At 37.4% G+C, this 15587-nt stretch overlaps 1 protein-coding gene across 3 annotated transcripts in view; it reads right to left on the bottom strand.

Moving 5' to 3' along the window:
• LOC115217310 (centrosomal protein of 128 kDa-like) overlaps positions 1–15587 on the bottom strand; it is a 60817-nt gene that overhangs the window by 18712 nt on the left and 26518 nt on the right. For all 3 annotated transcript variants that reach the window (XM_029786960.2, XM_029786959.2, XM_036507097.1), the window contains exons 16-25: positions 15238–15369; positions 12746–12820; positions 12530–12616; positions 11210–11269; positions 9018–9104; positions 8017–8114; positions 7164–7230; positions 4089–4114; positions 1893–1962; positions 1228–1314 (exon numbers count right to left, since the gene is read on the bottom strand). In XM_029786960.2, coding sequence (XP_029642820.1) covers positions 1228–1314; positions 1893–1962; positions 4089–4114; positions 7164–7230; positions 8017–8114; positions 9018–9104; positions 11210–11269; positions 12530–12616; positions 12746–12820; positions 15238–15369 — 789 coding nt within the window. The remainder of the gene's footprint in view (positions 1–1227; positions 1315–1892; positions 1963–4088; positions 4115–7163; positions 7231–8016; positions 8115–9017; positions 9105–11209; positions 11270–12529; positions 12617–12745; positions 12821–15237; positions 15370–15587) is intronic.

The raw sequence follows: 15587 nt of genomic DNA, 5'->3' as shown, positions 1-15587 counted from the left end.
CACACATGTACAAAGGGCATCTTTTAGTTTCCATCTACCAAATCTGCTTACGAGGTTTTGGTCAACCCAGGGCTATAGTAGACCGCACTTGCCCAAGGTGCTACACAATGGGACTGAACCCAGAACCATGTGGTTGGGAAGCAAACTTCTTACAATACAGCCACACCACATCTAGTTTTGCATTACTCTTTTACTTGTTTCAGACATTTGACTGTGGCCATGCTGGAGCACCACCTTTAGTCGAGCAAATCGACCCCAGGACTTATTCTTTGTAAGCCTAGTACTTATTCTATCGGCCTCTTTTGCCGAACCGCTAAGTTACGGAGACATAAATACAACAGCATCGGTTGTCAAGCGATGGTGGGAGGACAAACACAAATACACAAACATACACACATATATGTATAAACTGAAAGAAGCCCATCGTATATATATATATATATATATATATATATATATATATATAATATATATATATATATATATATATATATATATACACACACATACATATATACGACGGGCTTCTTTCAGTTTCCATCTACCAAATCCACTCACAAGGCTTTGGTCAGACTGAGGCTATAGTACAAGACACATGCCCAAGGTGCCATGCAGTGGGACTGAACCTGGAACCGTGTGGTTCGTTAGCAACCTACTTACCACACAGCAACTCCTGCGTCTACTTACCACACAGTCACTCCTATGCCTATACAAATTTACAAACAATTACAAAATTATATAATTTTTCCTAAAATATGATTTTGTTTGCTTTTAAATTTCTGTGTGAAGAGCATCAGTAATTTTGTATTTGATCTTCAGAAAGATCAAAAGCTGCTTCTTTAGACTGTCATAGAGAAACAACAGAGGAATAAACAGAGAGAGTTAATAAATATCGTTCAAATGTTCTCAATATTAATTCTTTCTACGATATAGACACAAAGCCTGAAATTTTGGGAGCGTGACAGCTAATCAATTTCTTCAACCCCAGTGTTCATCTGGCATTTATTTTATCGACCCCAAAAGGATGAACGACAATGTCACCCATGGCAGCATTTGAACTCAAAGCATAAAACCAAAAGAAGTGCCACTATGCATTTTGTCCAACATGCTAACAATTCAGCCAGCTCATCACCTTAATTTTCTTAATGATAAAGAAAACCAGCATCAAAAGAAACCACCAATATTCACTCACAACAACAACAAAAAATGCCCTGTAAGTTAACAAACCTTGAAATTGTCTGGAGAGGAAGCATTCTGTAGTTTCAGAGCGTGTAGAACAGAATCAATACTGGATGATATATTTCCCAAGTAATCCTGTCAAAATTCACATTGAAGTACATAAGATTAAAAGATTGTTTAAACAAGATTATCTCTTCTTTTTTTTTTTTTTTTGTTTTATATCCAATTCCTTTATTAGCCACAAGGGCCAAAACATAGAGGGGACAATACACACAATCAAACCCTCGCAACATGCAACCATCTTTCTTTGAACATTTTCTTTGACAGGCATCTTCTCTCCAGCCTCACTATTTTACATCCATTTTTCCATGGTATCATCAGTTAGATTAATTAATTATCAAAACATTGTTTTACAGCCAGATGTTCTACCTGTTGCTAATTTTTACCTGTTTTTTTTTTTGTTTTTTTAAATTTAATCCATCAGAAATCAGATAATTCAGTCAAATGTAATGCTTATTTACTCTTTACTCTCTTTTGCTCTTTTACTTGTTTCAGTCATTTGACTGTGGCCATGCTGGAGCACCGCCTTTAGTCGAGCAAATTGACCCCAGGACTTATTCTTTGTAAGCCTCGTACTTATTCTATCAGTCTCTTTTGCCAAACTGCTAAGTTACGGGGACATAAACACACCACCAAATATTCATAACACTCACCATTTCATTTTTCTCCATTTTCTTCATCTTGCTAAAAGCTTCGTATAATTGTTCCTCTAAATCTCTAATCCTGGAATTAGATTAAAACTCAAGTCAATGGAACTTATAAAATACCGGCTTCATTTATATTAAATATTATAAGCACCAGTCTACTTACCTTCTTGTACCTTGAGGTTATTCCCTGATACCCATCACTATCATCTTTCTCTTTTTCTAGCTAGTCTCATTCACCTTTATGTAATTCAGGGTAGCCATGTATCTTGTCCACAAGAAGACAGCTGTTTTTGTCCCTCTATCATACTTTAGTCTCTCAACCCCTCCCATGTAATCAAGAGGGATTCGTTTTGTTTGCTAATCACTTGGTGACCCCACTAGTGCCCATGCAATGGAAAAAAGCACCCAGCACACTCTGTAAAATGGTTGGCATTAGGAAGGGCATCCAGTCACAGAAATAATGCCAAAGCAGATATTGGATCTCAATGCAAATGTCAGGTTCACTGGATCCTGTTAAACTATCCAACTCATGCCAGCATGGCATACAGATGTTAAACTTTTCATTACCGTATTTATTTTGAGACGCTCTGTGTTTCTTTCAATTAATTTTAAATGTAACAAAGAATTTAGTAAAGTAACTTAGTTATCATTAAGCTAGTGTTAGGAACATAAATTGTGACTAAGATTTGGTGGAAGATTTTAATTAAAAACTTGTGAAAACAGAACATTTGTACTACAGAACCAGAGGCAGTTTCAGCTGGGTTGGTATCAAAAGGGTTAAACGATGATGATGATGACAATGACCAACCTAGGACAGAAAACTAGTAGTAGAATGACTAAGAGAACATGAATCATGAGTCTATCATTTACCAGGTAACTATGTTTACTGGTTATGCCAGAGAGAGACAACCCTTTATTTCTTTTAATAAAAGGTGGTTGTATAGTGATCTTTACAATGAACTCTTCTGGAAAAATATCAAAATGATGATAAGGTGTTTGAATTGAATTTGGTAATTCTTTGACTTTTTTTTTCAGGAATAGTTTGATGGATTAGAGAATGTAATGATTAAAGTTGTAGTTGAGAAAAAGTTAGCTGGTATGGAGGACTGGAAGCCATCTCAATATTGAGAAAAAGTTACCTGTATCGTAATTATTTGCACCAGGTATTAAAATGCTGACATCATGACTGCTGCTCAATATTCTGTGAAAACTGTAAAAACTGTAAGATATGACAATGGACAGCTACAACAGACACTATGAAGCCATGGCCAAAAGGAAGGAATACAGAGGCTTTCTGACCGTGACCATATTGGAATATATCTTTGAACAGGGCCTTGGGTTCAATTCAGATGGTTATGTGAATCTGCTGGAGACTGGTCAAAACCTGGCCAGAAAGGGTTGCTGCTGGAAGGTCATATGAATGGCAGCAGAATTTGATTCCTTGCCATATCTCTGGAAAGAGTCAGAAGTAGTTGTTGGAGAATTTCTGTGATTTTATCAGCCCCAATTTCTGGCTTCCTAATTCCCTCTGGTTGTAATCCCACGGATTACTATGTGTAGGGCACACTTGAGAAATAACACCAGTCACCTTGCTTGCAAAACCAAGTCTGAGCTGGTGGTCAAGAGCAAGAAAGCATTTGGAGATCTCCCCATGGCCGCAGTGAAGAACACATGCACCAGATTCCAGATTCCATGCCAAAACAGACATTGAAACCTGGTGCAGTCTTCTGGCTAGCCAGCTCCTGTTAAAACCGTCCAAATGATGCCAGTATAGAAAATGAATGTTAATTGATGATAATAATAATGATGGTGTTATATACACAAACATACACAAGTATGTTTGTGTATATGTGCATATACACTCTCGGAGTGGTTGGCATTAGGAAGGGCATCCAGCTGTAGAAACTCTGCCAGAACAAGATTGGAGCCTGGTGCAGCCATCTGGTTCGCCAGCCCTCAGTCAAAACCGTCCAACCCATGCTAGCATGGAAAGCAGACGTTAAACGATGATGATGAAATGTGTGTCTATGTTTATATCCATATTTTAGCAGTTTGGTGAAATAAATACCAAAACTTAACAAAAAAAAGTACTGGAGTTGAGATGGTTAATTAAAACACCTGAGACTCAAGCCCCAAAATGGCCACAGCCCAATGTCTGAAACCAGTAAAAGAATCGAAGAAAATGTGTTAATATCACCTCACCTCTTGACATCAGCTGCCAACAGTTCCTGAAAAATAAAGCAAAAATGGTAAATTAGACATTTACACAAAAGACAGATATTACACTTTTTTCACTCTTTTACTTGTTTCAGTCATTTAACTGTGGCCATGCTGCAGCACCGCCTTCAATCGAGGAAATCGACCCCAGGACTTATTCTTTGTAAGCCTAGTACTTATTCTATCGGTCTCTTTTGCTGAACCACTAAGTTACGGGGATGTAAACACACCAGCATCGGTTGTCAAGCGATGTTGGAGGACAAACACATACACACAAACATATACACACACATACATATATATATACATATATACGATGGGCTTCTTTCAGTTTCCGTCTACCAAATCCACTCACAAAGCTTTGGTCGGCCCGAGGCTATAGTAGAAGACACTTGCCCAAGGTGCCACACAGTGGGACTGAACCTGGAACCATGTGGTTGGTAAGAAGGCTACTTACCACACAGCCACTCCTACACCTATGTTTGTTATTTATATCATTTATATATTTTTGTTAGTTTCATTTACGATTTCTTGTTTGCTTGGTTTGAAATGTTCTGTAAATTTATACATAATAATAATAATAATAATAATAATGGTTTCAAATCTTGGTACAAGGCCAGCAATTTGGGGACCCTGAAGGACAAAGGGCAAAATCAACCTCAGTGGAATTTGAACTCATCAACACTGGAATAATAATCATTTCTATTAAAGGCACAAGGTCTGGAATTTGAGGGGAGGACACAAGTTGATTACATCGACCCAGTGTATTACTGGTATTTAAGTTATCGAGCCCGAAAGGCTGAAAGGTAAAGTCAACCTTGGCAGAATTTGAATGTGGAATGGAGTGACGATTCTGTAAGCTCGCCGCCTTAATAATAATAATAATAATAATAAATGCCCTGATGCAGTACCAGGCAGTGGCTCTCATGGTTTCTGATCTTAACTGATTGGAAGTGTTATCATGTACATTGTTTTGTCTTGGTATAAAAGATGGGCTACAGCAAATATTCAGCTCAATACCACAGATTTGCTTGTCAGTTGTTTGACCTTAACCAGTTGAGCATGTCCCTTAGTGGCTGACGATATGTGCATCTCTGATCACAAACAGAAGTAGTTGGGGAGCATCATAGCCATGTGTTGAGAGGGATTCTTTGGGGTTTGAATAATTCACCTTTGGAAACGTGGGTGGTTTGTTCAACATCCTTAAACAACCCTTAATCAGGGAGACCTTTTGAGTGGGATGGGTTACCCGACCAGAAGAAAATTCTAACTGGGCCCCACCTGCAAGGTCATGTGCTGTTTATCTTGATATGAGATCACCATGTCGTGCACATATGGTTGTGATGCATGTGCCTGGTGTACCCTTATCAGACAGGTAGTCATGATGGGTATACTGGGCTTCGTATATTTTACCCCAGTGTCACTTTGATGGCATGCACTGCTCTCTCGCTCAATAATAATAATAATGATTTCTATCATTGGCCACAAGAGCCCAAAAGATTGGAGGACAATATCAAAGGACAAGTTATAACACACAAAAACAGGTGGGATTTACATCGATCAAAGGGAGACACTGCCACATTAAAAGATATAACAAATTATATATAATAGAAATTAGAGAAATAAATAATTAGAATCCACAATAGTGGGGCAGTTCACTTAGGGTAATTTGGGGTAAACCCCAGGCAAAAATCCTGGATTACTCTGTCATCCCCAAGTCATAGGCTAATAGACCAGATATTGTGGTAAAAGATCACATTGACAAAACATGATTGCTCATAGATATGTCAAACCAAGCAGACTGCAACACTTGAGCAAAAATTATTTGAAAATGCTCCAATAATATGTTTGAAAGGCAGTGAGCTGGCAGAATCATTAGCATACTAGGAAAAATGGTTAGAAGCATTTGTCTGTCCTTGTGTTCTGAGTTCAAATTCCACTGATGTTGGCTTTGCCTCACATTCTTCTGGGGTCAATAAAATAAGTACCAGTTTAGCACTGGGGTTTGATGTAATCAACTTAACCTCTCCCCCAATCCAGGCCTTGTGCCAAAATTTGAAACCAATAATCCTTTCTACTGGAAGCACAAGGCTTCAAATTTTGGGGAAGGGATTAAATCGATTACATCGACCCCAGTGCATACTAATTTTACCAACCCCTGAAAGGATGAAAGGCAAAGTCGACCTTGACAGAAAAAAATTTGAAACCAATAATATGTTTATCTAACCAATGGAAGTATGGAAAAAAGGACAAGAAACAAGCAATTGAACTATATATGTATGTGTGTGTGTATGTGTGTGCACGCATGTATGTATGTATGTATTTGAAGTTCAAATTGAACTCTCTCTCTTTATATATGTATATATATCATGTCAGCATCATCGTTTAACGTCTACCTTCCGTGCTAGCTTGTAAAAGAAAATACATTTAAGTATGATTTTATTCAACATATTCCCCTCTCAGATTCACACACTTATTGCAGTGGTCCTTCAGCTTTCATAAGCCTCGCAAAAGAACTCAGAAGGCTGGGCCTCCAACCAGGTCTTTTGTAATATCCTTAAAGCCAGGAACCTTTCAGCAGCCATATATATGGTGTGTATGCGTAGCTCAGATTGGATTTCAGATTTTCAATAAAACAACCCTACTATGTAGTTAACAATAATCTCTGTATATATAAAGCTGAAGTTGTCTGTGTATGGCAGGTTTGGTAGCCTTCAACTAACACTATTTCCTCCGAGACCCTGCGGCACAAGTTGACCAAAATTGAGAGTATGATAGAAGAAGGCTTGCTCTTCAAATCGGACCATGTTAAGACCAAAAATTATTTACATCAAAAAGGTGATTTTTTTCTATGAAAATCCCTATTTTTTACGATTTTTTTACTGCTGTGTCGCCATTTTTCGGTGTATTTCAACCAGAAAAATGTTCACTTAAAGAGAATAACAAGCTACATAATGCAAAATTTTTACTTTTCAAAAATTCCAATTCTAAAGGGTCGAAACAAACCCAAGCAATGCCGGGCGATACTGCTAGTATAGAATATACATAATTATAGCTCACCTTGGACTTGAGATCTTCAAAGGATTTTTCCAGTTTTGTTAATAATTTGTTATTTTCTTCTTCTAATCTGAAAATTAACAAAAATGTACAGTTTTGTGAGTGCCACGTATACACCACAGAATCCATGAGAATAGTCTTATGAGTCTATGGCTCAGGAAGGACCTTTGATCCTGTTGATGGTGGACTGTATGTATAAAGTGGTGTTTAGTTTAGAACAGTAAATTGTTTTCAGGGGTGTACAGTAGAGTTTTGTCTACTGGTCAAGCTTATGTATGAAACTGCATTCTTTTTAATATGTTTCTTTATTAGCCACACAGGGCTGCACACAGACGGGACAGATTATAAAGTAGAGCTTTTCTTTTTGGGGGAGGAAAAAAAAAAGGTGGGGTAGGTTTTTGATCAAAAGGGATCATAAAAGGGAAAGAAGAAAAAAAGGAAAAGCAAAGAAAAAAAACGATCAATAGGGATCGTGTATCACAGTGTCATGATGTAAAGTGTAAGGGGGGAAGCAGATAAGGTTTATCTGTGGGAAGAAAAGCCTACGGAAAAGACCACAGTAACCTCGGTCAATAATGTTACATGATACCACTTTTGTTTGCAAGTAGGTAACCCTCTGTTTTAAATTTTCCGGGTTCATAGGATTATGCTCAAGGTGGCTTCGTCATTCATATGTGCCATCCTTGCTACATTCACCCATCTTTTTTTGAAACATTCACTAGACAAAACTTGCCTCTCTACTCTCACTTTCCTTTTCAGGTGATACTTGAAGAAGTTGAAGAGAGATTGACCAGTGAGGAAACTGTTCAGTGTTTATGAAGTGAATAAGAAGAGAAAGACCATTTATTATACTGACCTGCTAACGTTCTGGTGAAGTTGGTCATTTTCATCTCTTTGTTGATCACATTGCTGTCGAGTTCTCTTATGGACTGACCGTTCTTCAGCCAATTCAAACTGGACATAGAGATACAGCATAATACAAAATTTTCAATAAGATATTTATACCATCATTAATATTATGCTCAACACATACACACAGACACACACACAATTTATATAGAACATAGCATAGAATACCTGAAGCATGAAAGCCATAGCTGTGGAGATTGCACATGCACAAACACACACATACATATAACAGGCTTCTTTCAGTTTCCATCTGCCAGATCCACTTACAAAGCTTTGGCTGGCCTGAAGTTATGGTAGAAGACATGTACCTAAGGTGCCATATACTGGGAGTGAACCCAAGACCACATGATTGGAAAGTAACCTTTTAAACCACACAGCCACACCTACACTTACTTATTTATCCTTTATCTTTTTGTTTTATTCTTTTATTTGTTTCAGTCATTTGAATGCGGCCCTACTGGAGCACTGCCTTCAGTCAAACAAATCAACCCCAGTACCTATTCTTTGTAAGCCTAGTACTTATTCTGTCAGTCTCTTTTGCTGAACTGCTAAGTTAAGGGGGACGTAAATACCAACACTGATTGTCAAGCGATGGTGATGGAGACAAACACAGACACACAAATAAACACACACACACACACACACATATGTACATATATATATGATAGGCTTCTTTCAGTTTCCGTCTACCAAATTCACTGACAAGGCTTTGGTAGGCCTGAGGCTATAGTAGAAGACACTTGCCCAAGGTGCCACGGAGTGGGACTGAACCCGGAACCATGTGGTTGGTAAACAAGCTTCTTACCACACAGCCACGCCTACGCCAATTTGTTCTTTGTTGATTTTTTGTTTGTTTTTTTTTACTTACAACACCAGGGCTCACTTGGGGCCAAATAACAACAACAACAACAATCACCCACAGTGAATATGTTAATATTGCACACTTACTTTCAATGAGTGTAAAGAGGCACTATGTTCAGCTTTCACTTCATTTAGGTGTTTTGTGAACATCTGGTTGTTACGTGCTTCACGAGCCTGAAAACCAAAGCAGAGGGCAGTGTAAACATTATCAGTTTAGGCAAGTAGATACATATCTGTAAACAATACCAGACAGATTGATACAACTACTTTCAATCACATTCTCTTTCTCCAACGATGTCTGGATAGGAAGCATTCTGTAGTTTCAAAGCGTGTAGAACAGAATCAACATATCCCATTCTTCCTCTGATGATATAATAATAATAATAATAATAATGATAATAATAATGATAATAATAATGATAATGATAATAATAATGATAATAATAATGATAATAATAATAATGATAATGATAATGATAATAATAATGATAATAATAATAATGATAATAATAATGATAATAATAATGATGATAATAATGATAATAATAATGATAATGATAATAATAATAATAATAATAATGATAATAATAATGATAATGATAATAATAATGATAATAATATTGATAATAATAATAATAATAATGATTATAATAATGATAAAAATAATGATAATAATAATAATAATGATAATAATAATTATTATTATAATAATAATAATGATAATAATAATGATAATAACAATGATAATAATGATAATAATAATAATGATAATGATAATAATAATAATAATAATAATGATAATGATAATGATAATAATAATAATAATAATGATAATAATAACATTAATAATAATAATAATAATAATAATAATAATAATAATAATGAAATTATTGTATACGTGCTCAGGTGCACCACAACTTGTCAAAAGTGCGTATAAAGCATATGCATTAATGTATAAATGTCTGGGAAGTGAACAGTGTATGAGTCAGATACATGCTTGTGTGTGTATGGAGGGGAGAAAATCAGGTGTAGTGTTGGTGAATCTCAGGAAGCATGGAAGTTCTGAAGGATGCAGTGCTCCGACAACTAACAACTGATGCCGGCAGTTTGTTCCATGCTTCAGCAACTCTTAGTGTGAAAAAATGTTTCCGAAAGTCATGGGAGCTGATATATGGATAATGGATAACTATTGCTTGTTTTGCTGAAGATACACAATCTGCACGTCTGTTCCTGAAACAGCTGTAAAAGACTTTTTGCACACCTCATTACTTGGCAAGCTGGCAGCACCATTAGCACACCAAGCAAAAGATTTAGCAGTATTTCATCCGTCTGTACATTCTGAGTTCAAATTCCACTGAGGTCGACTTTGCCTTTCATCTTTTCAGGGTCGATAAAGTAAGTACCAGTTGAGTACTTGGGGTTGATGTAATTGACTAGCTCCCTCCCCAAAATTTCAGGCCTTCTGCCTACAGTAGAAAGGATTATTATTATTATTATGACCTACCTTCCTGCAACAACTAAACCCTCAAGTTTTAAATATACAAATATCATAATCAAACCTGATACCAGCTGTTTTGCTTGCTTGTTCTTTTATCTTGTCATGCATGTACCTGCCTGTAGCCAATTCATCATCATCCAATGCTTTTTACATGGTGTTGGCATAAGTGCTATTATGTGGCACCAGCACAGGTGCCAATACGTGGTGACGGCATGGGTGCATTGTACATGGAACTGGAACGGGTGCATTGTACATGGTGCCAGCACAGGTGCTTTTTCCATGGCACCAGCACAAGGTTCTTACAAGCTAATATTATTCAGTAGGGGGAATGGCATTGACAGGCTTTCTTACAGTTTCCATCAATCAAATTCATTCAAAAAATACCCTGCAGTAGGACTGAACACAAAACCAAGGGCTTAACCATACAGCTGTATCTGGATCTCATCATCATCATCGTTTAACATCCGTTTTCCATGCTAGCATGGTTTGGACGGTTTGTCCGGGATCTGGGAAGCCAGGAGACTGCACCAAGCTCCAGTCTGATCTGGCAGTGTTTCTACAGTTGGATGCCCTTCCTAACGCCAACCACTCCGAGAGTGTAGTGGGTGATTTTTACGTGCCACTGGCACAGGGCCAGAGGAGGTTGGCAACGTCCACATCCGGTACGGATGCCAGTCAAGGCGGCACTGGCACCAGCCACGTTCGGATGGTGTTTTTTACGTGCCACCGGCACGGGTATCACAACTACAATTTCCATTTGATATATCTCTTAAGTACTCACTCTAGTTTCTTTGAGTTCAGTTTTCAGGCTTTCAAGCGTGGAAAAGTAATTTTCCCGGTTCTGAAAAGATAATAAATAAATAAATAAATAAATAGATAGATAAATAAATAAAAAATAATATGCAAATACACAGTCAGTCCATTCCCATATTGGTATCAATCTGGCAATGTGCCACTTAAGACTCGGTGCCAAAGAGAATGATTAACCTTATACACCAGAGAACAATGTGACCAATTGCACAGATTCATGGAAATTAATTGAATAGGCGCAGGAGTGGCTGTCTGGTAAGTAGCTTGCTTACCAACCACATGGTTCTGGGATCAGTCCCACTGCATGGCACCTTGGGCAAGTGTCTTCTGCTATAGCCTCGGGCCGACCAAAGCCTTGTGAGTGGATTTGGTACACAGAAATTGAAAGAAGCCCGTCGTATATATGTGTATATATATATATGTGTGTGTGTGTGTGTGTGTGTGTGTGTGTATGTTTGTGTGTCTGTGTTCGCCACCCCACCCCCCACAACATTGCTTGACAACTGATGCTGGTGTGTTTACATCCCCGTAACTTAGCAGTTTGGCAAAACAGACCGATAGACATTTTGCCATTTATATATATATAAAGATATTAACCTATTAATATTCTCTTTTACTCTTTTATCTCTTTTACTTGTTTTAGTCATTTGACTGTGGCTATGCTGGAGCACCGCCTTTAGTCGAGCAAATCGACCCCTGGACTTACTCTTTGTAAGCCTAGTACTTATTCTATCGGTCTCTTTTGCCGAACCACTAAGTTATGGGGACGTAAACACACCAGCATCGGTTGTCAAGCGATGTTGGGGGGACAAACACAAACACACATACACACACACACCTACATATATATATATATATATATATATATATATAATATATATATATATATATATATATATATATATATATATATATATATATATATATATATATATACACACACACACACATATATACAACGGGCTTCTTTCAGTTTCCGTCTATCAAATCCACTCACAAACAAGGCTTTGGTCGGCCTGAGGCTATAGTAGAAGACATTTGCCCAAGGTGCCACGCAGTGTGACTGAACCCGAAACCATGTGGTTGGTAAGCAATCTACTTACCACGTAGCCACTCCTATGCCTATTATATAATATATGAACATTTCAAATTTATATGTTGATGATGATGATGATGGTGGCAGCAACAACAATAATGACAGCAATAGATCGATTATGACGATGATGATAATGATGATGGTAATCCTTAGACCCACACAAAATGAATACCAAATTCAATTTCCTTTTCCTACCTCTTTCATCTGAATCTTTAGATCTTCTGTTTGCTGTTTCAGATGTAACTCTCTTTGTTCCAGGTTCACGTTTTCTTGTCGGAGATCCTGGAATAATTTACAAAAGACATTCCCAACAAAAGAAATTAGTTATTTACAAATGGCGTAGGTTTCAACAATATCACTTCCTTTCACAAGGAACATAAATTAGGATTTGCAACATACGCACTAACTTACCTGTCTTTGGTCCATAATTTCGTTTACCTGACTAGATAAATCAGCTTTAGCTTGACTCATTTCTTGTAGTTGATACTGTAAAATGTTTAATAAAAAGTCAATAAAAAACTGTGTTGTCTAAGAATTTATTATTGTTAAAACTGGCAGGATATTGGTCATTGTTCTGGCATTGCCATTATTTTGATAATGGCGAACCAGATGGCTGCGTCAGGCTCCAATCTAGAAACTCTGCCAGATCAAGATTGGAGCCTGGAGCAGCCATCTGGTTTGCCAGCCCTCAGTCAAAATCGTCCAACCCATGCTAGCATGGAAAGCGGACGTTAAATGATGATGATTATGACGATAACATTTCAACAATGCCTAGGTTACCCATCACTGTAACATTACTCGTCACTGTGCTGCCAGTAAAAATATTTGTTAATCATGCACATACCTTCAAAAATTGTTCAAATAATGTTTAAATTGACTTTCTCAGTGAACATTAATAACAATTTGAATACTGTTGAACAATGATATTTATCTAAAATACTTATTTTCATATTCTACAGAATAAGTATGTTCATTAAACAATATATCATAAGATAACTTCGTGATAAGCAACATTCCTTGCCAAAGTTCTTTTTCTATCATCTTCTCTTTTCTTGGCTGTACTGCTGAATTTTATTTTGTCTGTGTATATACACTAATCAAAACTTGCTAGTTACTATGATGACAACACTACTTATCTATCTATTTTTCACATACTATCTCTCTTTCAATAACAACCACTTTTTGTCTTCCCCTTTCCTACATCAGTGCTTTTCAAACTTTTTGCTGGAGTGGAACCCCAAGGAAACATTCCAATGGCTCGAGGAACCCCTGTGCAATAATTTACTAGTCTTATGTACACATATCTGCACAGGAGACTTAAAAATTACTGCCGATTTTAGCACTGTCCTACATATATGTTATGGAAGACAGACAGATGGACATTAGTTTGACTTTTATAATATAAGATTACAACAATGGGCATGAAGCCCTGTGTGGGGTGGGGAGCAAATGTGTCTCTGTGATTATGAAGCTTGTTACCAATCATGTGGACCTGGATTCAATCACACTGCATGGCACCTTGAGCAAGTGTCTTCTACTATAGCCCTAAATTAGCCAAAGTCTTCTGAGTGGATTTGGTAAATGGAAACTGTAAGAAGCCCATCATTTATAGACGTGTGTCTGTGTGTCTATTCTTGTCTGGACATTACATAGTGATTGTAAATGAGCATCATCATCATCATCATCATACACGTGATGCTGTTCATTTCCAATTTTTTTTAAAAAACATGTCAAACTATGGAAAAATGTTACCGTGCTTAGAAATCTACCTCAATAAATTCCATCTGATCCATAAAAGCATGTATTGCTTGTCTTTGTGTTGTGTGGATGCCCCCAGACGATGAAGTAGGCTAGCCCAATACGTAGATATAGTGGGAGAAGCCTAGAAGTCAGAGTTCAGACTAGAGCACAGCGGTGTAGACTAGAAGAGAGTAGAGTAGCAGAGAAGAGTTGAGTAGTACAGGCATCCAAACGTGTGATATAACAGTGGCGATGAGGATTTCGTAGCTCACAAAGCCACTGAGTGATATAACACTTTGTCTGCACAACCCTGGTTCTGCGGTATGGTGATGATGTTTATGTCCATCACAAACAAAATGTTCAGGAGTGATTTGATCTGCAAAGACATGGAATAAAACACCTTATTTAAAAGCAGTAAAATATACTGCCACAAAGAAGCTGTGTTAATCTTTGTGAGAAAGAGGGTCTACGTATAGGCGCAGGAGTAGCTGTGTGGTAAGTAGCTTGCTTACCAACCACATGGTTCTGGGTTCAGTCCCACTGCGTGGCATCTTGGGCAAGTGTCTTCTGCTATAGCCTCGGGCCGACCAAAGCCTTGTGAGTGGATTTGGTAGACGGAAACTCAAAGAAGCCCATCGTATATATGTGTGTATATATATATATGTATGTGTGTGTATATATATATATGTATGTGTGTGTATATATATATATGTATGTGTGTGTATATGTTTGTGTGTCTGTGTTTGTCCCTCTAGCATTGCTTGACAACCGATGCTGGTGTGTTTACGTCCCCATCACTTAGCGGTTTGGCAAAAGAGACCGATAGAATAAGTACTGGGCTTACAAAGAATAAGTCTCGGGGTTGAGTTGCTCGACTAAAGGCGGTGCTCCAGCATAGCCGCAGTCAAAATGACTGAAACAAGTAAAAGAGTAAAAGAGAGAGTAGAGTAATATGAAAATATTTTTTGCTCCTGTTTACATGCACTGTTACATCATCCAATATATCCTTCTTTTTTAAGAGAATAGAATGTAATTTGAGGGAGATTTGGCTGCTATTTCACATCAGCAGAACAACTGCACAGTGGTTGGCTCATTGATAAACATAAAGTACGATGCTTCTTACTGTTTCTCTTGGAAACGTTTTTACAGTGATGTGAACGCACCTTTAGTTGCTGTGCATGGTCCTGTGATAGTCGATGTGCACTTTCAACTGCAGTTAGTTTTTCAATCATGTCATCTTTTTCAGACTGCAGTGCAGAAACTTTCAGCTGGTATTGGTGCAGCTCTTGTTCAATCTGAAATTGTAGAAACAGTTTCAACTCTTAAAGACTCTTTGTCGTACATACATAACAAATATTTTGGGGAATGTGAAAATACTGGAATTTTATCCTTCACATAAGGAGTAACTTTGAAAGTATATTTTTACCTATTTCTTTATACCTACAAGGGTCTAAACACAGAGGGGACAAACAAGAACAGACACACAGATTAAGTCAAATACATCGACCCCAGT

This window comes from Octopus sinensis, linkage group LG11 (genome assembly GCF_006345805.1).
Source record: "Octopus sinensis linkage group LG11, ASM634580v1, whole genome shotgun sequence".
Lineage (NCBI taxonomy): Eukaryota > Metazoa > Mollusca > Cephalopoda > Octopoda > Octopodidae > Octopus > Octopus sinensis.
Note: the sequence above shows the minus strand (reverse complement) of the source record. Positions and strands in the feature narration are given on the sequence as shown.